The following is a 26,045-nucleotide window of genomic DNA, read 5'->3' on the forward strand; positions in this document are numbered from 1 at the left end:
AAAGATAGGGTGCACGCACCCAAACGGACCATTCACCTCCAGGGCTCAGCTCCCCATACTCATGGGTATGTCTTCTAGCAAAAACCCGACCGGGCCCAGAGCCGATCGGAATTCGGGAGCTCAGCTCCCCACTACTCATGGGCATGACTCCCAGTAAACACCCGATCGCCCCCAAAGTAGGTCGGAGCTCCGGAGCTCATCTCCCCACTACTCATGGGTATGACTCCCAACAAACACCCGACCGGCCCCAGAGCTGGGTGGACCTCTAGAACTCAGCTCCCCACTACTCATAGACATGACTCCCAGCATACACCAGGTCGGGCCAAGAGCCGATCGGACTTCCGGGACTCATTTCCCCACTCTTCACATGGGGGTGACTCCCAACCTAAATTCGGTCGACTCTAAGTCGATCAGATTCCCTCTAGGAGACAGTATTGTCAAAAAATCGTAACTACCTGTCAGAGAATAATAGCTACTTACTAGGGAATATTTCACTATAATGGCATATATATGCAACAGAACCTAGAAGCTTAGGAGAGGGTTGTTATACATCGTCAATTACCTAACATATTCTAACATTAGACATCTCTGACACATCATTATTGCGGAGGTTATGAGAGTCAGTATAAAAAGGGGTCATCTCCGTTAGCCAAGTACGCGCACACATGTACATGCATCTACAATTTCTCGATTTTGCTATGATTCTGACTTGAGCGACGAAGTACCAGTGCCAAAGTGCGCAAATCTATAATTTCTAACTCTAGATCTTTTCTCCGTCAACATTCCCACTTATTCACTGACTGTGCTCTTTATATATATATATATATATGAATAAAAAATAATTTAGGATCTTTGCAAAGAAAATTATTTTCATTAAAAATATCTATGATTTTTAATCAGAAGAAAATTTTCTATTACTTAAATTTTTCATCACACCAACTACTGCTACAATAAATAAAAAAAACTACCAGGTAGAGGGAGGCTTAATGCAGTCTAATTAATTCAATGTTCTTCCGGCCCAAATATTTTATAAAATATGATATTATAGTAGAATATTTAAATTATCATTTAAATATTTACAATTTAATCTTAACTTGAATATTTAATCTCAACTATGATGTATTGATAAGAATATTTTTTTAAAATAAGATTTATAATCAAAAAATGCTGAACTTCTGGATTGATCATCGTGCACGTTTTTCGATTTATCTTGTTGGCCGATGATAAATTTTTATAAGACTGAACCTGTCATCATAGAAGGAGTCAATAAGATTAACTAGATTTATCAATATTTTTTTTTACAGAATCAATGTTATAAACAAGCTAAGTAATCTGTAATCATAGAGGACAAATTCTGTAAGTTAAATACAATTTCGGATAATGCTCCTTGGGTTCAGGGAACCAAATAATGATGGAGATTCTGCTAGCAGCGACAAACCCTGCTTCTTAGTAACATCTGAGGCTGCTATCAGAGGGAATTTGGTTGAACTGAAAATGAAATAAACTACAAAACTGTTAGTTGTGATCAGCTATTCTTCCTTGCTTTCGCCCGAATGGCCGCCGCCTATCGATAACTTTGGATTGAGGTTTTGCCTCATCTTCACCACCCAACTCTGGTACGGTGTCAGTTCTTGGAATGATTCTTAAAGGATGGGCTTCAGTGTTGAAAACCCACTCGTCTAATGAGACGACTGAGGGCGGGGAAAAGAGAAGGTAGAGATACTTGAGTGTCTCTGCTAGGAAGAAGCTCTGCATCATATTGTCCTTCATGCCTGTGTTAACCTGGAAACACAACAGAATATGAGTGAGAACTAATTAAAGATATGTTTGGTCCCAATCCCAATGATTAATTATGCCAAAAGTGTTGGAGTGAAAGAATAACGAGACGTTTGTTTGAAATCTCATATGATGCCAGATGAAACGGTCGAAACTTCATATCATTCAGCACTAAAGTTCAAAATTTTGATTTGTGTCATAGTTTCGGTCTTTAACTGAAAAGGATGTTATTCCAATATTGTGTTGACACTCCAATGAATAGTTTCGATGACAGATTGAAGGTTGAAGGTAAGAAGGAAATAAGCAAAGGAAAGAGACATTATATGCAGAGTGATATTGAGTAATTTATTAGAATGATATATTTCGATTCTTTCATCCAACATAGTATAAAATTTAAAACAGAAATTGTCTCGTTCCTATACTTCATCTCATTCCTTCTTTAACTCCATTTATTACGGGCATTATACATCATAACATCGACACGATATAGAAATAATATGGTTCCAGCTAAAGATTAAAATTTCGACCCGGCAGGATATTTTGAACCTTGAACCAGACAATCAAAGTTTATAATATCAAGAAAGCCTACCAAGATTCAGGAAAAAGCAAAGGGCATGCTGGTAAACACAGATAAACAGTTTTTTTTTTAAAAAAAAAACTAATTATTTGTTATCCTCTCAGTCCCATTCTCTTATCTTGAGACTCATTATTCAAGTAAATTAGAAATCTAAAGTTGCTAGACTATATTATGTTTAATTAGGACAAAAGTATGAAGGACCAAACAGGTTACACTGGAACTAAAACGTGAACGAACCATCAAGAACCAGTCTAAAATAGCAATTTGAAATAAGACAATGGCCTGAAAAGCTTACGGAGCAATGTTACCCTCAGCAAAAAGTTCCCCAAATGCAAAATCCAGGGTATTGGTTACGGAGAAATCACACGTGCACTGTCAAAGATCGTCTAGCTTATCACTCTAATGCACACCAAAGATATATCTATAAGCCTAGTGGCTTAAACTGAAAATTCTCAGACTGAATCATCTTCCAGGAAGAACCAAGACCAAATGTTCACCTTTCAACACGAAATGAGGAAATATTGAAATTATGAATGCAACCTTGTTGGTGAGAAGTAATAAAAAGAAGTTGTAAATGCATAAATTGGGTATAGTATCACCCAGGTTAGCAAAGGGTGATCTTTGGTAGAATTCACTATCAATTAAGAATGGTCTCATTATTGACAAATACAATTATAAAAGACAATCCAAATCCATGTATGGTTAACAGGAACTCATTTCCTTGCTATTTCCTATATCCATTATCAAGAACTTAACACATAAATGCAAATAAATTAAAGATGATATGAGTAGACTTACGTCCTTTAGGCCCACATAACCAGAATCTATTCGAGAATTCTTTTCAAATGCTAGAAATATGTTCCAACCCCATTCTTGGTATGTTTTGTTTCCGGTTAAACGCCAAAGATACATAAGTGATTCAACAGTTTCAGGTCTCAGTATATTCCATGAGGTTCCAACACTCATGTCCTGCAATCATATGTCCGAATCATCATAAAGTGAACAGTAAAATACCAACTTCAGTGCAGAAGTACAATGAATTATCTGACCTGCCCCTCTCGAAAGACGTAATTTTCTCCAGCTAATTTTGTCTGGGTTACTTGGTAAAAATTATAGCAAGTCCAAGCAAGCTGCACAAATAACTTCACGGTTATTGATAAATCTAAGAAAAAAAAGAGTTATTTGATCAACCATGATATAAGAGACCTTTGTGAAATTAAAATAAGATAAATATAGCAGAGGATTTCAGCAAGCACCCATCATGGTAGCTAAATAAGGAAGAAATATTATCAAAATTATATAAAATAAAATAAACATGGAAGAGAAGCAAACAACAAGTTTCCAACTTTGTTTACACAATGGTTCAATATGAAATGCTACAATTATAACCACAAATATGCAACAGGTTTTCCTCATCCATAGTAGTAGTAAAAAGGTAGATTAAAGAGGAATTTTCTAGAAGATGAGGAATTTCAACTAGAAGATTTTAGCTTTGGACAATTAATTGACATTTTGCATTTCTTCCATCCCAATAGTGATCAAATCAATCTTTCTACCAGTTGAACTCAAGAAAATGAGATTTGGAATACGTTTTCATGCAAAGGAATAAGAGGGAAGGCAGATGCATAAAAAATTACCTCCTTTGAAAGTGATAACATCTTCTCAGCTTTTTCAGGGGCATAGCCAGAGGATCCTAAAGCTAACATGCCTGGCGCAAAGCATGCCAATTCATCCATCTGCTTAGGCCACAAACATAAACTCCACATCGCCCAATTTTAGATAAAGACCAAGATGATCTCAATTTTTTCCACTTGGTTACAGAAAAGCATACCTTGTCAGATAGAGAGTTTCCAGTTTTCTCACAGATATATGAAAAAGAAGAGGGAGTTGATTTCCGTATCAGACTAACTAACCCTTCCATTGATGTTTCCCACATTTCTCTGCAATCAAATGCTTCAAGATATTAGCAAGTTACCTTCCACCATAACTGCAAACTTATAGGTTACTGAAATAATAGTGCCAATAAAAATCAATAACACAACCAACCAACCTATAATGCTTCAAACCTTCTGTTTTGTTTCCTTGTATCCACGCTTTAAGTAAATACTCATAGAAACTGCAGGTAAATAATTCTTAAAATCAATCATTCTAGAGAAGAGACAGAAAAAACAGATAGAAGGTATTAGAAACAAATATAGATAAACAATTAAAAGATGTATCTGACAAAAATTGTTTACCTGTCACCCATAGCACCAAATGTAATAGTTGAATAAGGTTTTGCTACCCCTGAACGTGGATTTATGTATATTGGAAGTAAACCATCACTAGGATATGTTTTCTGCAGTTGCCTGATGACCTTCTCTACCTGGCAAATTGAAAAGCAAGGTTTGTCAGGGAGGTCCTTGAAACTAATATTTATTTCAAGTATCTTATACACAACAAACTCCGCCCATGATGACCAGTCATGGCCGGTCCCAAGCCCGGATAAAGGAGGAGGGTTGCGTTAGGTTGCCAGCCAGCGTCAAACTATGGCAAAATTTCATGAATGAATCCATTAAACTATTGTGCTAATGCTAGGTTGTTCCCCGGAAGGAACGCGGCAGGTCCATTTATAACGCTACAGACGAGGACCGCTACATCTCCGTGTGTAGTGATAATGCAAGAGTTCGTTACACGGATGCATTGCGTCAAAGTGGGACCTACATCTCCACAGAACTTGTAGTGTTAAATAGGCAGAGTTCTCACACATGGGTTAGATAAGAACAAATATGATAGGAAAACTAATAATCTAAGATTTGGAACTGGAATATAGGAACTCTCACCTTTGTAAATCAATGGGTAGTAGATGATTAGAGAAAAATTAATATTTTATATACAACAAGAGACAATGGATGTGAGAAGAAAGAGATGATAGAGAACTGGGTTAGTTACGGCACTGAAAAAGTAAAACAAGAAATGGAGTGGGTATTATCAGATAGTTTGTTAAAGGATGACAGTTGTAGGAGTAGTGAAAAGGGGATAGAATTATAACTCTTAAGTAATAATAGTGTGAAGAAAACTATGAACATAATTAGCGATATGATAAGTAGGATTTAGCTACAAATTAAGGTTTTGAGGACTTAGATGAAATATTACAAAATATTCCACGAATGAAAAGTTTTAATAGGAGGTGAAAAATGATGGCTGATGAATAATCGTGAAAATCGAGTGAGGTCGGATGTAGGGAAACTATCGAACTAGAAACGTTCGAATTTCGAATTTGATAAGGAAGGAAAATTTTGATTTTGCGAGCTTATGTGACATTATATAACACATTTTGAGAGAAGAAGAACATTTATCACTATAATAATAAATCATAAATTGACTTATTTAGAATAAGATTAGTCGTATACGGATCGTAGACTAACCTACACTACTACCTGGATATCATCTCGTCGATATATACCATATATGTATGTCATAGGATAACATAGATTGTAAGTGTCGGTAAAGGATGGGAATGCCGTTTATTTAATTTAGAGAGAAGAACAAGGTCATCATGATTAGACGATCGTGAAAATCAGAGTATACTGTCAAGATCTCTCAACATTGCTATAACAGTAGTATCTCCTGAGAATGAGCTTGAGGCTAAGGATTATGAGGAAAACGAGAATTATTATACAACATTGAGAATTATATTCACCAAGCAGGAGAGAGAGGATATTTATATGATTGATAGCGAGATTATATCTCAAAGATGGGTCAAGAAGAAGGAAAAAGACGAATTTAAAATCTGGGCAAATGATCATTAAAGACGAATGTATAGCTAATGAGTAGCGATGAACCCGACTTAGCTTAGGCGGTGGAATGTATTTTAAAAGAGCTTGTGCCATGACTTTTGTGAGTGGAGACCAATAAGGTAATTTAGATAGCCGGTGGAAGCGTGCGAATTGATTTATGTATGATTCGTGAGCCGTATTGTGATTAATCGACGCATCGGACAATGGAAAGAAGGTGGAAGTCCACTTAGGGAACGGCAGAGGTGGGAAGCAAGTATTGAGGTATGGCTGGCGTGAGGAATTTGATTTAGCATGGTAGGCTTATCAAAATGATGAATGCGATAGAAAGAACGCCACGATCCATTCCACAGAGCGATTGGTAGTCAGAATTGCCGAAACGAAGCGAACGCTCGACGCCCGAAATGCGAGAAAAGGGATTTACGACTTTATTGTCTGAATATAGGCGTCTGTATCGAAAAATTAAACTACTAGAGTATTCTAATGAATTTGTAAACTGGGTAAGAAAAAGAGATTAGGAGGAGACCATAATTATGTCGATGTTACGGAACGCGGAAGATAGAATCAATGTACTTGCAGCTATTCAGAGCTATCGTCTTCTTGAATTAGATTGAAAATATTAGGAGCAGGCAAATATCAGAGATCTGGCGTGTTTGGCGTGGTGAAGAAGCGTAAGGATCCCATAAGAGATTTCTGAAAGAAAGTCCCAAGAAATGAATTTATAGAGCGTAGCGTATATTTAATTAACACGCGAACATATATAATTAAGGTATGACGAAATAAACGATAACGTACTGTATGGATGATATACGTAACAAGTTTCAAAGCGAGTTAACTTAATGACTTGACGGCAAAGATGAACTTAGGATCAAAGTTCAGGATTAATTATTACGAAACATGGATTCTGCCACCCGTGCATCACTGAATTATGTAGATGACAGCCGAAGTGAAGGAGAATATTAATCTCGAGAAACACACCTAGAGGAGGAAGGTGCGGACTAAAATAAAGACAGAATATACGGAATTTAAGTTTAGCAATATTAGAAGTAATAATTATTAAGATAGGAGAGGACGAGTTGCCTGGAACCGAGAAATTTAAATATTTAGGATCGTTTCTGAAACATTGATCGAGAGAGATGTCTCGTGACATACGCGAATCTGGCGGCAGATGGGTGAAACGACGAGAGTTAGCGTTTTATACGCGATAGACTCTTAAACTTAAGGTAAGTTTTATAAAAATAAACAAGGACTTTTACTTCCCATGAATGTGTTATCTTGCGGATTAGGCGAGAGGATGCAGTTGCGAGAGGGACGAGGTAAGGTCTGCATACGCAAACAAACGGAGGCAAAATAAGGCGTATCAGAGAAGGAGGCGTCATCGTCACAGGGGAAAGGACTCAGAGACTTCGGAGCGGAATGAAATGTCTTGTAGATAAATGCTCCAAGCGATGTGAAACTATGATAAATATACACTATTTTCTAACTCTCCACCACTATAAACATAGCAAACATGAATAAAAAGATAAAATTTATTTAATATATAGACTTGACGATATAGAGGATGAGCATTGTTTACACCACTAGTGGGAAAAAGGCTTACAGTTGTTGTTGTTGTTGTTATCTTACACAATAATAAGCTAGCTCAATGATTAGTCTATAATCTCAAGGGCATACCATTGTGTTGCAAGCACAGAGAAGAACAAATTCATAATAAGTTATTTCCATATTATGCAACCTAATGGAACAATTATGAGCATCTATTTAACTTAACTCTGTGCTAACTACAGAGATCTTGTAAAACATAAAAAAATCTCACTTCTTAGTTGATTTGCACCAGAATCAAACAAAGAAAAATCAATCAACAACAAAAGAATCTATTTGCATTATATATATATATTAGATCATTTGTCAGCAGATCAGTATCATAAACCTGTTTCCATAATGCCTGTAAGTAGAAAATTGTCTAAATGACCTATAAGATGAAGCTGACAATCAAGAGAGTAGTGTAAAGTCCTCACTGAAACATACAAAAGTGATATCCACTCTATAGTGTCTTTGGCAACCAAATTATACTAAATATAATGAGATGGAATTTATTGATAATACCTTTTGCTGGTATTTCAGATCTCCTGTTCTTTGGGACAAGGCTATAAATTCAAGCTGTTCAGTGCCAGAATCTGCCAGAATACTTTCTCCCTGCAAAGAAATGAACAAAGAAAAAAAAAAGTTGAAAAATAGTGTAAATGCACAAATAAGAAAAGGGGAAAAGTTAAAATTAAGAATTGTCAAGCAAGAATATCCTGCAATACAACAAAAAGATAATAAGAAACACTTATAAAGTCCAATTGAAAATCTCGACACATGAAAATACAATAAAGGTATTCCCCGAATATGATACTTAGTTGTTGATGAGTTCTTGACCATAAATGTGTTCCAAACTTCTTTACTTGAAGATCAGCAGCAGCAACAACAACAACAAGCAAGCCTTATCCTACTAGGTGAGGTCGGCTATATGGATCATTCTAGGCTATTGAGATCCATCCCCAACTATATTATCATTTATATTTAAATAAATTTTATTGTATTTTATTGTTACTAACCAAATCTTTTTTAGACTTCCTCGTTTGATTTGCATATTTATCATAGTTTCACATCGTCTAACGAGAACATTACCATCTTAAACGTGTCTTCAATAGGTGTAATTTCGACTTTATCTCTAATATTTTCATTTCTTATTTTGTCCATCCTGTATATCCGCACATTCATAATATCATCATCTCTGTAACTCTCATCTTCTGCTCATGTACTCGAGTCACAGCCCGACAGTCAGTTCCATATAACATAGCAGGTCTAACCATTATTTTGTAAAACTTTCTTTTAAATCTTAGAGAAACTTTACAATCACACCTAACGCTTTTCTCAATTTCAACCATCCTGTTTGTATTTTATGTAAGACATCTCTCAATCCTTCCATCCTTTTGCAAAAATAATTTTAAATACTTAAAACTCTCGATTAAACACAATTCATTATCTCCTATCTTAACAATTATCTCATTACATCTAATATTGTTAAACTTAAATTTCATATATTGTGTTTTTACTCTACCAAGTCTAAAATCTTTCACTTCTAACATTTCACATCAAGATTCGAGTTTAGCATTTACTTCTTCAGGTGTCTCATCTACTAAAACAATATCTGCAAACAACATACGATCAAATGAATTCATCCATGATTAGTGTAAAAAAATAGGGACTTAAAAGTTGATCTTTGATATAACCCTATCTTTATGAAAATGCTTGGGTTAATCTGCCTGAAGTCTTCACTCTTGATTCTTGTCATTACATTCCATACATATCCTTAATTAGTTCAATATATGCTATGATCCTGCCCAAAATCGAGGAGGATGGTGAACTGGTTACGCGGCATTTATGTTGACCATGAGAAGACTTCAAGCAACAGAGACCTGGCACCATTATCAGACCTGCATACCATAAAGAACTAGAGGCAAAAAAATGTCAATCACCGGGCCAGGGAGGGTCCTAGGCGTTGGCAACGCTCAAGTTAGGCGACTGGTGGTGGAGAAGATGAACAATGAACTTTGATAAATGAAGCTTAATCTTTCACGCTTGGTGCAGGATTTTTCCTCTACGATCTATTACGAACCCAATCCAACATGGCTCAAAGTAGATTCATGGGCTTCTGCGGTGGAAACATTGTCTAATGTGAGGAATATTATTACAATTCACAGCCAGCGATTACGAGATGTGAAAGAATATTGGTCGTTGGTGGGCCCCCAACTTTGATGATAGATGACCAAGATCCTCTCGACGGACTATGTGATTGGGTCGATTGGTGGCTTCTCGGACTTAGCCTCCTTTGGGACTCGGTGCTCGTTCTGAAGTAGCCGGAAGCCGTATAATCGGACTTGATAATCCGTTCGGACGAAGATGTAATTGGACAGTTGGTTTAGCTGACTGGTTTAATTCATCTTCTTTCCGGATCTGAATTGAACAAGCGTAACTTGGGATTCTCGGTATGTGTGAACTTGGCGATCAGCTGACATTGTCTAACGGGCTGGATGGTTTTGACAAGATCGATTGTCTTAGCTCGGTTGGTAAGCCGACAAATTAGCAAGACTCCGATTAGTGATCGAGCCCTGCGAACTTGGCCGTCCCTTGGACCACTTGTCAAGGTCGATTGGATAACGGCCGATACTCATGATTGTCACGATTACATAAGCGGACACAGATCAGGCCGGATGGATATCCGATTAACTTGGATGGTTTGAGCGATACGATTATTGGCCCTGACTTAACCGATCCGGATGTGGCCCGACTCGACTTGAGGGCTTATTCATTGTTTACAGGCCTCCATAAGAGCTAGTAAAGGTTCCTGGATCGACTGGGATATGTGTACCAATCCCGAGGTAGTTATCGGGCGAGATCATGAAAGCGGCGTAATGACTTACTCTTTATCACTCGGTCCCAATCGGCTTGCTAATTGATTGATTGGCACGAAAAGTGAGCGGGAAAGACGTATAACAAGTGGTAAGCGGATAATAGGCGCATGAGCATGCACGCTTGTAACTCGACCGATCGGCACGAGAATCTAGGATATAAGCGCGTGAACAAGCACACTTATAACTCTGTCAATCGGCACGAGAGTCTGGGATATAAGCGCGTGAGCAAGAACGCTTATAACTCGGTCGATCGACACGAGAGTCTAGAACATAGGCGCCTGAGCATGCATGCTTATAACTCGGCTAATCGGCACAAGAGTCTAGGACATAGGCGCTTCAACAAGCACATTTATAACTCGACCGATCGGCACAAGAATTTGAGACATAAGCACGTGAGCAAGCACACTTATAACTCGGTCGATCGGCACGAGAGTCTTGGACATAGGTGCGTGAGCAAGCACGCTTATAACTTGTCCAATTGGCACGAGAGTCTGGGACATAGGTGCGTGAGCAAGCACGCTTATAACTCGGTCGATCGGCATGAGAGTTTAGGACATAGGCGTGTGAGCAAGTATGCTTATAACTCGGCCAATCGACATGAGAGTATGGGACATAGGCAAGTGAGAAAGCACACTTACAACTCGTCTGATCGGCACAAGAGTCTGGGACATAGGCGCGTGAGCAAACACGCTTCTAACTCGATCGATCGGCACGAAAGTCTGGGACATATGAGCATGAGCAAGCACGCTTATAACTCCGTCGATTAGCACGAGAGTCTGGGACATAGACGCATGAGCAAGCATGCTTATAACTCGGCCGATCGGCACAAGAGTCAAGGACATAGGCGTGTGAGCAAGCACGCTTATAACTCTGTCAATTGGAACGAAAATATGGAAATTGGGCTTCTTGAGTTGAGCTTACCTGCGTTCATTAAGCATAAATATTTAACAAGATACATTAACTTATCATAGGTATATTCTCAAGCAGGATAACACTTGATTTGCGCTCCATAGCCAATCCAAATTTCTTCCTTTCACATTCTGAAGATACTAGGAGCCCGAGGCAAGCTTTTGCATCACTTTGTATGGCCCGTCTCACTATGGCTCCAACTTGCTAACATCCCTAATCGGCTTGATTCGCTTCTAAATTAGGTCGCCCACCTGAAAAAATCTAGGGATGATCATCCGATTATAGTTCTGCTTCATCCACTGGCGATACGCCACCAGCCAAGCTGCTGCCTTATCTCTGACCTCGTCCACCAAATCAAGTTCCATGAGGTGTCGGCCGTCATTATCTTCATCATACAATTCCCTCCGATCGAAATCCATGCCAACCTCCATCGGGATAACTGCTTCTCCACCATAAACCACAATATACTGGGCAGTTCATCCACCTAACTCCCTCCAACGTGATCCAACTTGGTTTTAAGTCCTTTGAGGATCTACCAGTTAGTGACTTCCGCCTTATCGTTACTATGAGGATAAGCTACAGAGGTGAAAGCTTGTAAATATTATAACTTGAGCACCACTCCCTGATTTTCCGGCCCTGGAAATGCCTTCCATTGTCTGAGACGAGCTTGTAGGGAATTCCGAACTGACAAATAATGTTCTTCCATAAGAATTTGATGACCTTTTGTTCGGCTATCTTTGCCAACTCCTCAGCTTCTACCCACTTGAAAAAATAATCCACGGCTACTAAGAGAAATTTTTTCTGAGCGGGTGCCATCAAAAAGGGTCCTATAATATCTATCCCCCATTGATCAAATGGGCATGAAACAATTGCAATCTTCAACAACTCTGTGGGATGGTGCGGGATGTTCTGGTGCTTCTGACACAATAAGCAAGTGGCTCCTAGCCGAGCCGAATCGGCCTACAGGGTGGGCCAAAAATACTCAGCTAACAAAATCTTTTGAGCCAGTGATCGGCCGTCCGCATGGCTCCCACAGGAGCCCTGATGGACTTCTTGTAGAATATACAGTACATCTTCTGGACCTACACACTTAAGCAAGGGGCGAGAGAAAGCCTTCTTGTACAAGTGATCTCCTACTAAGATAAACTGACCGGCCCTCTTCTTGATCATACGCGCTTGCTCTTGACTTGAGGGTAAAATTCCTTGATGGAGGAAAGAAATTAAAGGTGCTCTCTAGTCGCACTATAGTTCCAGCTTGGCTTGCCACTTAATATGGACTATTAAAAGTATTTGTTCCACCAGCCTGTCTAGTGCCCAAGGGACCAAGGCCCCGACTAACTTGGCTAGCTCGTCTGCTTTCTGGTTCTCCGCTCAGGGATTTTCTATAAGGTCCCTTCTTGAAATCCCACTTTTAAGCTCTCAAAGGCATGCACATATAACTTGAGCCGCTCACTGTTGATCGCGAAGTTGTCTGACAATTGCTAAGCCGTCAGCTGGGAATCTGAGTATATTAAGACTCGGGCAGCTCCCACATGCTTTGCAGCTTGCAGACCGACTATCAATGCTTTATATTCGGCTTCGTTATTAGTGGCATGGTAATTCAATCGAACGGATAATTGCATTTTGTATTCGGGAGGTGATATCATAAGAATCTCAACTCCACTACCTTGCCCAGTGGACGACCTGCCCATGAAAATTTATCGAGTTTCTTCTGACTCCGGGCTCTGTATCTCGGTCACAAAATCGACTAAGGCCTAAGCTTTGATGGTCACTCGGGATTGATACTGTATGTTGTATTCACTCAGCTCCGTGGTCCATTTGATCAATTTTCCCGAATCCTCTGGATTGATGAGCACTTGGCCTAAGGTGTTGTTAGTCAATACAATTATTGAATGAGAAAGAAAGTAGGGGCATAACCTCTGAGCGGCTAAGACTAGTCCATATGCTAACTTCTCAAAAGCAGTGTAGCAGCATTCAATATCTTTTAATAAAAAAAGATATTTTATTAAAAAATACATTGATTGTTGCTTCTTGCCCTCCTGTCGTACTAACACCGACCCAACAGCACTTTCAATGGCAGACAAGTATACCCACAGTGGCTCACCAGCTATGGATTTTGCAAGTACAGGCAAAACAGATAAATAGTTTTTGAGTTTTTCCCGTGTCTTATTGCACTCGGCATCCCATTGGAACTTGGTGGCTCGGCGGAGTATTTTGAAGAATGGTAAACTCTAATTGAACGATCTCGAGATGAACCAAGATAGAGCTATGATTTGCCTGGTTAGACACTATGCAGGGAGCGCCCGCTCTTAGCCCCGAATAAGCATTTGCTGGGGTTGAGCTTGAGTCCATACTCCCTTAGGGTCCGGCACGTCTCCTTTATGGCATGCACAGATCAGTCGCTCAGAGGGACTTGATCAGGATGTTATCCACATACACCTCCACATTCCTTCTAATCTGCTTCCGGAATACTTTGTTCATAAGTTGTTGGTAAGTTGCCCCTGCATTCTTTAGTCTGAACGACATAACATTATAACAATAATTCCCTTCTGTAGTAATAAAACTGACTTTCTTCTAATCTTCCTTGGCCAAAGGGACCTGATGGTAGCCTTGATATGCATCCAACATGTATATTAGTTCCAACCAACAGTTGAGTTCACCACTTGATTGATGTGTGATAGGGGATAATGATCTTTTGGACACGCCTTGTTCAGATCCCTAAAGTCTACGCAGATGCACCATTTGTTCCTGGTATAGCCACTAGCACCACATTGGCCAACCAACTGAGGAATTGTACTTCTCGAATTTATCTATCTTGAGTAGCTTGTCTACCTCTGCTCGGATGATTGTGTTCTACTCGGCTTGGAAATCTCGCTTCCTCTGTTTGATTGGCCGAGCATCTAGGCGGACATGGAGCACGTGCTCCATGACTGCCAAGGATATACCTGTGATTTCCTGGGGAGTTTAGGCGAAGACATCATTGTTACACGTTAAACACGCGATTAGCTTTGCTTTGAATTCTAGGACCAGATTAGCTACTATTTGAGTGGTTGCCTCCAGTCAACCGGGATAGATCTGCAACTCCTCTTTATAAACAAGCGTCGAGGGCACTTCATGGATGGCGTTAACTTCCACTCGCTGAGTATTCTAAGCTACGCGAGCTTCAATCTTGATCACATCTACATAGCACTTGTGTGCTACTAGGTGGTCCCCTTTACTTCTCCCACTGAGTTGTTGACCAAGAACTTGATCTTTTAACAGAAAGTGGAGACAACAACTTGGAATTCATTCAATGTCGATCGATCCAAAATCACATTGTAGGCTGAAGGCATGCCCACCAAAGGTCGATCGGTGGATCCTCATCAAGGGCTCCTCCCCCATAGAGATAGCCAATCGGATTTGTCCGATCGATTGTACCTCGTTGCTCGTGAATTCGTACAATGGCGTTGTCATGGGTTGGAGCTCGCTCTTCTCTATCTGTAGCTACTTGAATGTCTTCTTGAATATGATGTTGACAGAACTCCCCGACAAAAGTACGATAGCTGTTGTAATTGGCTATAACAGCCTTGATGATCAAGGCGTCATCATGAGGCACTTCTACCCCCTCCAAGTCCTTGGGGCCGAAACTAATCTCTGCCCTTGTGCCTGCTCTCGGCTACACCCGACTGCATGAATCTCTAATTGACAGGTGTGTGACTTTTTGGCCCGATTAGAATCTTTGTCAATTGTGCCGCCCGCTGTCATTCCTATATCTCCAAGAGCGACATTGTTGCAATTTTCTTCTTCTCAAGTCGGTTGGCATGATGGCTCGGCAGGTGCCTGAGTTGGGGCTTAGTTGCTTCGTTGTTAGGGCTGCTGTTGGTTTCGACCGGCATTCCCAGAGCCTCTCCTCGGCGGTATGCTCAGTCGTTGATAACCTCGATTGTTGGGAGACGGCAAACGCTGGCGAAACCCTTGGTCGACTGCTCGGTGCATCTCTTGGTTATACTGGTAAGAGTCTTCAGTGTTATGGGTTCTTGACCGGTGGTAAGTGCAGAACTGTGGAGTCCATTGGCGAGGTTCAGGGAATCACATCTGCTCGGCTTCCACGTGTTAAACCCCGTTCGACCTTTGCTTATGTGGATGTGATAGATGGCTCGCTCGGGGTCTTTTGTGTAACAGAGGAAGGAGAGGGGTTTGGCGCTCGGGGCGGAGACAGGAGTAGGCGCGGTCACCTCTTTTCGATCAGACTATGCCTCCTCCACATTTATGTACTTGGTTGCCCTTCCTATCATATAGTCGAAATCTCTAAGCGGCTTCTTGATCAGACTATGCCTCCTCCACATTTATGTACTTGGTTGCCCTTCCTAGTATATGGTCGAAATCTCTAAACGGCTTCTTGATCAGCGACTGGAAGAAATCCCTATCTGCCCTTGGGAGAAAGTGCTCACCAGAATCTCTGGAGTGGCCAAGAGAACATCCATGGCTATTTGGTTAAACCGCTTGATGTATGCCCTTAGCGTCTCTTTAGGCCCTTTCTTGAGGAAAAATAAACTCAATGTGGTCTTGTGGTACCGACGACTACTGGCAAAGTGGTGGAGGAAAGCCTTACGGAAATCTTTGAAACAACAAATGGAATCAACTGACAACCTATTGAACCATCATTGTGTCGAGCACGAGAGGGTAGTTAGGAACACTCGGCACTTAACACCATCTATGTATTGGTGGAGGATAGCTGTATTTTCGAACTTGAGCAGATGATCTTCTAGGTCGGTTGCTCCTCCGTATTCCCCAATTACTAAGGGTCATAAATGACTCAGTAGTTTGTCCTCCAAGATTTCTAGGGAGAATGACATGCTTATTCACTCGTGGGAGTCATTGGGGACCGGAGCCTTCGCCTTTCGTAAATTTCGAGCAGACGCGTCTCCTGAGGATGATCCCGGGGAACTCTTCTAGTGGCCCTATCCTCGAGGGGCGTGGGGAACAACGCTCAGTGGTATGCAATTGCAGATGGTGGCATAAGAGGAAATCCACTCGGCTATATAGGTGTAAGATACAACAATTAAATAATAAGTGTAATCGGAGAAATAACCTTATAGAATTTTATAGGAATTTAAAAAAAATAATAGAATTTAAATGTAGTCTGTATGACACATTTAAGGGGATGAATCAATTAGTCTAAGAGAAAGTTTGTTTGGAATAACCATTAAGTAGGAGTTGATTAAGTTTTAATAACATAAGGTTAGGAGAGAATTGACCTAAGTTGGAGAATATAAACTCAATTTCTCTCCTTTCTTCCTCTCAATTACATTGACGCCCTGATTTCCCTTCTCCACCTGATCCTTCGCCTCTTTCCTTCTCCCCCTTTGATCGCTCAAGTTCGACCCGTCGCTGACTGAGTCTCCTTTACCCTTCTTCGAGTCGCCCACCCCTGCACGAGCCAATCTATAGCCAAGAGCAAAGAGGCATCGCCACACTCACCCATCACCTCGATGCCATCACCATTGAAGAGAGGGAGCGGTCAGTCTCTCCATCACACATTCATCACGTGCCCTAGCACCCTCTCACCTGCCATACTTCACGAATGGCATCCTGCATAGTGCTCAGCTCGGCGACACCACTGTCGTTCAGTGCTCTAGGGCACCCAATCGGATTCAACACTTGGTGAGGAGGACAACCATCGGAGCAATGCATTCTCTGCGGATTCGAGGAGAGTGCAAATTTCACACAGCTACCTCTGGGATCTCCATCGAACGACAACAGATTGGAGTGGAGAATTCCTTTCTCTACGCTGTTGCATCAAGAGTCCTTCATAAAGTGGCTATAGATCGGATTAGGGAAAGTTGTGATGATGTTTGATTAATACAGAATTGATTCATTTCTGCATTAGATTTGTTAGCTAACTGATGGTTGGGTTGTTATGCTAGCGAGTAAATGGAGTGGGGGCAACAGTAGACCACCACCATTGGTCATGAACCACCATCAACCACTTTCGAATTTAGGTGAGTTTTGGAGAATGAATTATGCATGAATCTGATGCAATTTGATGGTGGAATGCTTAGGGATATCAAATTCAATGTAGTTGTGATTAATTATGGATGAGATTAGTCAGTTCTTATTGAGATGAATTAAGTATGGTTGATTCATGATGGTTATTTGGTGATTAACTGATGTAGATGTTTGCATGATCGTTATTAGGATCATTTGATTGATATTGTGATTTATTATGACGGATTTGTTATCCGATTGATTCAATTAGGATTGATGATAGGTGAACCTAATCTAATCATTGGGATGGATTAGATTAGAGTTAATAAGGGAATAAATCATATTTAATTAAGAAAATTAGAATTAATTAAAGTTAATCATAATCAGGGATTTATTTAATGACCATGTTCAATTATAATTACCCTAATTAATTTTGAGGATTTTATTTAGTTATTTCATTCATATGAATTTAGCTAAATAAAATATACTGATATAAGACTTTGATTCAAGACGAGCGTTTAGACATGGAATTGTTTTAGCACGATCAATAAATAAAGGCAGACACTTCTTCCTTTTGCTCTATAGTTCATTGAACTTAGTGCAGATTTTTAATTGATAAATTAGGTTGCTTTACCACTCGTATTTATCCATGTTTGATACTTGCGTGCTTGATCTTAGAGATAATCTAATTATTTCTTATACAGTCTTAGCTTTGATATCTATACTATGTAGAGTATACACATATAGAGTATGTATTGTAGGAGATACCTTATTGACTAAGTTAACATGCTGATTATGCATATGAGTATACACATGTTTGGTATGTATTAGAGTATTCATGTTGATTATACCTATGTTATGTATGCACACGTGTCTGGTGTATACTATCGGAGGAATCATATTGATTATACTGAGCACATATGTCTGGTGTGATTATTGGAGGTATCATGATGATTATCCTTATGTTGTAGGGTGCATACATGTCTAGTGTGTACTATAAGTATTGTTACTTACTGTATTTATTGTTTAATAGACACCTGTTGAATCTACCTATACCTATAGATTTAAGTGTTAGATGCATCATGCACTGGAGGTATTATTACTGATTGTGTTGTTGCATTAATGATGACTGTATCTGTATCATGATTATTTACATCATATTCATCATTGAACTATATAGATGCTGACGACTATTATTCCCTTGTGGTATGAGTTAATCGTCAGTCGTATTCACTACCCATTCAGCCACTCAGGGTGAGTGGTAGCTGGAGTTGGGTTCAGCTTGTCTTGTTGTGCTCGCTGGGCCATTCTGAGTAGTGGTAGCTGGAGTCGTGCAGGAAGTTATCCCTCGTTGTAATGTATCTAGATAGCTACTCTGCATCCTGTCCGTCTCGATCATATTGATGTAGTGTTAGGAGGCACGAGCAGTCATCACAATCCTACCCTCTCGGTCACTTAGATGTATATGATGCGCGGTGCATCTTTTAGAGATACTATCTGCATTTACTTGTGATTGTTGCATTTGCTGGAGATATGATTGTTGCATATAGATACCATGTTTCATACATATTCATTTATCATACATGTGTATACTGTCATTTATATTGCTTAGGTATTACAAGCAGATTTGTTGTTGATCCTTAGTGAGTTTACTAATCACTATATCATGTGTGTTAGATCCAGATTAGGTATATGTATTCATTATGTCAGTTATGACTATGTGCATTTATTATGTCATATATGATAATGTTCACTGTATGTTTTGATCTCCATATTTTATATTGACTATGCACTATCTTATCTATTACCCGCTGAGTCACCCAAACTCACCACCCTCATTTGTACTTTTGTGTTTCTTAGGTAACATTTAGATGTTGCAAAGTCACTAGGAGTATCCTCTCTGTCAATCCCACATCATATCTGAGGACGGCTCTTACTCTGTTTTATGCTTTACTCATATTTTTTTGGATTTTATAGACTTGGTGTTGTAATAATTTGACTCGGACTTGGTGTTTAGCCTTATGGCTCCTTTTGTGGCTGTTCGTGATTGTTGTGTAAGTCGAGACGGCTCGCAATTTGTCATTTTTGGTTTATATGGGTTGTCCTTATGTCTTCCGCTATGTTTTGTTCCAGCCGTGTAGGCTGTAGGTTATTATACTTTTACAACTGTGTGACTATATATCTAGGTTTTGTATATTATCATAGGGGAAAGATGTTGTCTATTTGCCGAACAGGGACTCCTCTGGAATGTGACAACAAGTACCTAATTGAAGTTGACTTGCAGAGGGACCGTGGGAAACTTCGTCAGTCCCTCTGCCCTGGTCCTTCACTCGATGTGAGGTCCTGTCACCGAGAGCGTCGGGTCATTCGGCAAGGGATGTCCGGCAGCTTACTGTTGTAGCACCAACTTTTGTGCTCATGCGATCACGAGCAACTCAAGGTCCTCTTGTGACAAAGTAACAGATGTAAATCGTCTAGCTGCGCCCATCTTCGTGTTCCAAATTTAGGCGAAGTTGCCACAGATGCACGCCAAATTTAATCTTGTCTCGAATAGGAGAAGATGGCGCGTTGGTTACGAGGCATTTATGTTGACCATGAGAAAACTTCAAGCAACATCGGACTTGCATACCACAGAGAAGAACTAGAGGTAAAAAAACATCAATCACCGGGTCAAGGAGGAGTCCTAGCGTAGGCACTCCGACACTCAAGTCAAGAGAACGGTGGTGGAGAAGAAGAACAATAACAAAGAAGAAATGAACTTTGATAGTGAAGCTTCACGTATCTGCGCCTGTAGATGGAGATCCCCTTATATAGTATTACTTTTCCTCTCTGTATGATTCTCCATGCATTACCAAAATAGAACCAACTATTATGACCTTCTGACACCTTTCATAGAATATGCCCGTAATTCATACGCTTTGCAGGGTAGAAACTTCCTGTGTAGAACTGGCAAGGGGAATATTCCCTTGATTCCCTGACAATGGTTACACAAGATGCCAAAAAGGAATATTGAGTTGTTGAGCTGATGGACCCCCATTATGCTTTCCTGATAGGTCGACTGAATCCTCTCCAACGTCCAGTCGGACTCTATAATTGGACGAGATTGGGTCGACTGAGCGTTGACCATTCTATGGACTTGGCCTCCTTAAGGACTCGGCGCCCACTCGGGCAAGTAACCCAAGCCGGGCAGACTTGGCGATCCATTCGGACAAGATGTCCGATAGGATGGATGGTTTGGCCGAGCCGTATGATTGTGCCGCTCGGATTTGAATTGAAATAGGACATAACTCGAGATTCCGTCGAGCTGGGCAGACTTGGCGATCTGATCGAACAAGCTATCCAATCGACTGGATGGTTTGTCTGAGTTGTACAATTTGCCACTCGGATTTGAACTGAACTAGGCCGCAACTCAGAATTCCATCGAGTTGGCCAGTTTTGGTGATTCGTTCAGATAAGATGTTCGATTGGCTGGATGGTTTGACTAAGGCATACGATTGTGCCACTCGGATCTGAATTAAACTAGGCCACGACTCGGGATTCCGTCGAGCCGGGTTAACTTGGCGATCCGTTAAGGACAAGATGTTCGCTTGGTTGGATGTTTTGGCCGAGTCGTATGATTGTGCAGCTCGGATCTGAACTGAACTAGCTCGCGACTCGAGATTCCATCGAGCCGGGAGGACTTGGCAATCCGTTCAGACAAGCTGTCTGATCGACTGGATGGTTTGGCCAAGCCATACAATCATTGAACCCTCACTTTCACCGCCACATCAGCCAGTTTTATTGACTTCGACTCCAACTTCAGGGGTCAACCTTATTCGTCGTATCACGATAATAATGATATATTAACACTTCTCTATTTTAGAATTCTTAATATAATTTTTCTTGGGACTCTTATCATAAGTTTTTTTTTAGGTTGACTAATACCCCGATATTTTTTGATTAATTGCCTAAGAAGATGTATAGTTTCTATTGTCGACCTTACGACATAAATTCAAATTACTTTTTGGACACCGTGATCTCCTTCCTTAGATTTTTTTAGTACTCTTTCCAAAATTTTCATGTTATGACTCATTAATTTAATGCTCTTATAGTTCGCACAATTTTGTACATCTTCTTTATTCTTATATAAGGAAACTAAAGTACTTATCTTCTCTTGATTAAACATTATTTGTTTAGTTTTCAATATTGGATTATATAAATTTATAAGTCATTCAATACCTTGTTTCCATAGACACTTTCATACCTCTATTCAAGTATTATCTGGTTCAACTACTTTTCCATTTTGCATCCCATTTAAAACTTATTCTACTACTGAAATTTGAATTCTACTATAAAAATTTCTATATTTATTTGACCTACTTAAATATCTAAGTTAAGTTGGTCACCGAAACCTTCATTAAAAAGTTGATGAAAATATCCCTTCCAACACTTTTTATTTCCTTAGCATTTACTAGTACCCTATTGCATTCATCTTATTTAGATAAGATCTCTTATCTTCCTCTCTCTTAGTTTAGTTATTCTATAAATATCTCTTTCCCTTTCTTTTATGTCCAATTTTTTATATAAGCATTCAGAAGTTTTATTCCGGGCTCCATTCACTATTTTCTTGCTCTCTCTTGGCTACTATATACTTTTTTTAAAATTTTCCTCATTCTTACAAGTATGTAATATGCTATAAGCTATTCTTTCACTTTCTCCTATACTTTTTTATTCCACCACCAAGATCTTTTATTTGGTGATGTACGTCCCTTTGACTCACCGAGTACACTTTTGGCAACTATTTTTAATTTTAATGCCCTCTTATCTCATGTTGTATTTCCAACTTGAAGATCAATTAACAAAAAATGAAGGAAAACAAGCAATACTGAATGAGGGGCTTATAATTTAAAGCAATATTCTTCATCAAATTATTCATAATTCATATGCTTAAACAACCTCGTCCCTAGTCTATCTATTTATGAAGTATCAATGCAAATGTGAAATTATCATGAAGTGCAGAATTCTGAAACCACAAATTAAAAAATCAATGTTAGCTTGATATTTCAACTAGGGGCTATTACGAATGAAGAAGCAAAGTGGGTTTCAGAGATATACCCCCGTCCATCCATGGTTATGAGGGTTTCCATGAGCCAAGTTAATTCTATTGTAAGGAATGCCAGTTGGCGAATCCCATGCTGGTAACAGTCTATCAGCAATGTCTTTAGCCTTGTCAAGAAATAACTTGTCCCCAGACATGTCATACGCACTAAGGAGTCCACCCACAACTCTGAAATTGGAACAGACATAAAATAAGAGATATGAGCCCATGGGGAAAATTCTAAACCAGCCTGCAATCAGATAACATATTTTTCAAGAAAAGCAAAAGCAGCATTCTAATAAAAAAAAGTTCAAGATAACTATTTACTACATGTTACCTAGAAAATAAGATTAAAGAAATATAATACATTAAACCTTATAACACCACCTTATGGTTGTCTCGAAAACACTTGCTACATAGTCTTTGTTGAAGTCTAATGAAGTTGCAATCCACCTGCCAATTATTAGTTAAAATCAGTCACTAAGGAAAAAAAATTAAACAAGCTCAAAGCATTCATATTGAGTAGATTAAACAAAGCTATATGTTTTTCTATCACACCAGCTATAAAACTTTAATAACTCTATGTACACTATATTGAGTAGAATTAAACCTTATTGAGTAGAATTAAATATATACACCATATTGTACACCTGCCAACTCTATGTGGACCTGCTCAAAGTAACACGCCATATTTAGAATTAAACAAACTCAACCCATTCACTAGTTTCATTTACCTTAAAACCTTTAGTTTCTCAAGTTCCTCTCAGCAATTCAAGCTCAAGTTTATTCTATGTACGCTTCCATCAATAAGCACAATTTACACTATAAATAAAATACACCAAAAAGATTTCTCTTGAATATAATATGTAAAGTTATATTTTACTAAAGGACAAACATGGAGGTGACCTTGATATAAAACTAATTTTAAAAAGGAAATGTTTAATACAGTTTCAATAGCTCTAACACTATTGATTATATTATCATACAAATTTTCTAGCACATTGAATGATTAGATATTCCTCATTTTCTTGCACATTGAGTTGTTAGATATTCCTTCTTTAAAATCCACCACAATAAGAAGGTTTTGCTAATTCAGTCAAATTATATACAAATTCTTCTTTTCTCTATGTTTCTTCATTAGTTGTCTTCTAAATAACATGGCTAATCAATCTTTCAGGCATAAAATTGAATTGATTTTCAAAAAAATAATACATCCATTACTCTTCCCTCCACCACTCTTCCCCCCAATCATGGTATGACATGGGCGGGTAGCCTGGTGCAAAAAATTTGTGAACTTCCTGCCTTACGTGAAGTCAACAACGATATTCATTTTCTATTTAACCCATTCAATGAATATAAATGTACAAAAATTTCCAATATAGTTTTTTCCTTTCAAATCGAACCCCTGTAAATGCATCATGCATTTTTTTTCATATGACGCAACAAGGATAAAATATGATCAAATTTTCAAGCTTGGTTAATGCAAACAGGAAACTTCAAGTAAGTTAAAATAGACTGCAGAACATGAAAATTCCCAACTTACTCTCTAGCTTTCTGAAATTCATCCTTCAAGCCCATTATGTATAATGTATCCAAAGAGTCTACAAGGGTTGCTCCAAGACCACCAAAACTATTTACACCATTCTTTGATTGTGGCTGGTCAATAAAGGAAAGACATGATGTAATTCAAATTCTTATAAAGAAAATCAGGCACTATTGATTAGCTCATGATTTTATATACTTTAGTTAGAACGCGAGTGTGTTTCACAACATACCTGAAGCTCGTCTTGGCCCCAAGCGTACTCTACATATGAGTTCCATGCATGAAGCATAGCCTTTTTAACCTTTTCCCTACGTTCATAGTTAACAGGATCCATTTCAACTTCCCTAATAAACTTGACATTCTCACTCATCTCGTCTAAAACACTAGATTTCCGCAACTACAAGAAGAAACAGTTGATAAAATCTTCAAGATCCCTTCAAATGTAAAACACAACGGGAAAGTACATAGATATTCCATATACCTGATCTTGCAATCTGTTTAATTCTTCCTGAATTTTAACGATCTCTGCCTGCATTTTTCAGGTGATGTTAATATTCCACCCAGATAAATATAAAGCCATTGGTAGAATTTAAGAAGATACAAGCACTTAGCTAGATGATAATCTATTCTACTTATATGAACGACACCACCAAATTCTAACTGTAACCTTCTCGGTCTCTCCACAATGCATCAATTCAAAAATCAAAAGGCTGTGAAAATAATGACAAGCGGCTCTACTATTCCAGTTTGTTCGCATGTAAGGAGACAAAAGCAACTCGAAATCAAGCCAGCGATTCATGGTATCAGCAAGAACAAAAACGCGTAGAGAAGCATTGGAAAAAGAAAAGAAAAGGAGGACCTCGTGCTCGCGGATCAGAGACTGCCTATCCCAGATGGCGAAGGTAGCAACCACGAAAACGATAAAGAGGAAGGCAAGCCGCTTCGGCCGCTTCAGGTAGTAGGCGGGGTGGAGGTACCGCCACAGTCCTGAGGCGAACGACCGCCGCACCATCGGATCCTTCCGAGACGGAGCCTGTCGCCGATGAATCCTACGCCCTCGGGATCTCCAGTTTAGGAGAAGAACGAGGGTGGAACTGAGTTCGGATCTGCGCGTCGACGAGTTATTCTGGATGGAGTCGCCGTCTTCCGTGTTGACTTCCTTCCTAATCTACGGATTGGTTCGATCTCTTCATCGTCTTCGGTCCGATACTTGATTATTCATTCCTCTTTGATGATGATATTTTGGAAGCCGATAATCGCGCGTTGGCATGAATCCAGGAAATGGACGACTGGATTGATTGGATTCTGGAAACATGAAAAACTATCTCGAATTCGATGAAAAAGGCTTCTAATCTTTGTAAATCATCACATCTTTCTAAATGTTCTTAACCAAATTTTATGTATGAAAATTTATTTATGTTGACGAACAACTCAATTTTGAATTAAATAATCTTAGATTAAGAATTCAACAACGTCTAAACCAATCGAACTCAAATTTGTAAAAAAACAAAAAAAAAAAAATCAATCCAAGTTAAAAACCCCTTTCAACTATATGATACATTTAAAAAACTCTCATTATTTTATAACAACATAAAACGATTATGCCACTGTCACGCTCCCAGAGGAATCTCTGCCAAATGAAAATCCGACAGCATCTCTGTACCGGTGGCAATATGAACCATACATACATATATCACAATATATAAACATAAACAACATATTCATCAGCCCACACGGCTGGAACATACATAAAATAGAAACATAACCACGAAATGTATCAACTTTATATATATGTCATAGTTGTCGTAGACTACAATTACTATACAGATAAACGACATCTGTAACAAAATTCCAAAATGTAAATACAGCGAAACAAAAGTAAAACAAACCAGAAAATCAACACGTCGAGATCTCTGAACAACTCTATGAAAATCCAAAATTAACTATAATATCAAAATGA

The 26,045-nt window shown here is 39.1% G+C and overlaps 1 protein-coding gene across 1 annotated transcript; it reads right to left on the bottom strand.

Annotated features, from left to right (window-relative positions):
• Positions 1–1,251: 1,251 nt before the first annotated feature.
• Positions 1,252–25,451, bottom strand: LOC121984513 (mannosyl-oligosaccharide 1,2-alpha-mannosidase MNS1-like). The gene is made up of 14 exons (XM_042537466.1): positions 24,945–25,451; positions 24,567–24,614; positions 24,318–24,482; positions 24,086–24,198; positions 22,930–22,995; positions 22,560–22,731; positions 8,236–8,325; positions 4,591–4,718; positions 4,404–4,469; positions 4,185–4,293; positions 3,991–4,089; positions 3,403–3,483; positions 3,152–3,322; positions 1,252–1,782 (listed from the first exon to the last, which is right to left on the bottom strand). Exons 1-14 carry the CDS (start codon positions 25,095–25,097, stop codon positions 1,516–1,518), a joined length of 1,728 nt encoding a protein of 575 aa, XP_042393400.1. The 5' UTR covers positions 25,098–25,451; the 3' UTR covers positions 1,252–1,515.
• Positions 25,452–26,045: the final 594 nt, after the last annotated feature.

This window comes from Zingiber officinale, chromosome 5B, assembly GCF_018446385.1.
Source record: "Zingiber officinale cultivar Zhangliang chromosome 5B, Zo_v1.1, whole genome shotgun sequence".
NCBI lineage: Eukaryota > Viridiplantae > Streptophyta > Magnoliopsida > Zingiberales > Zingiberaceae > Zingiber > Zingiber officinale.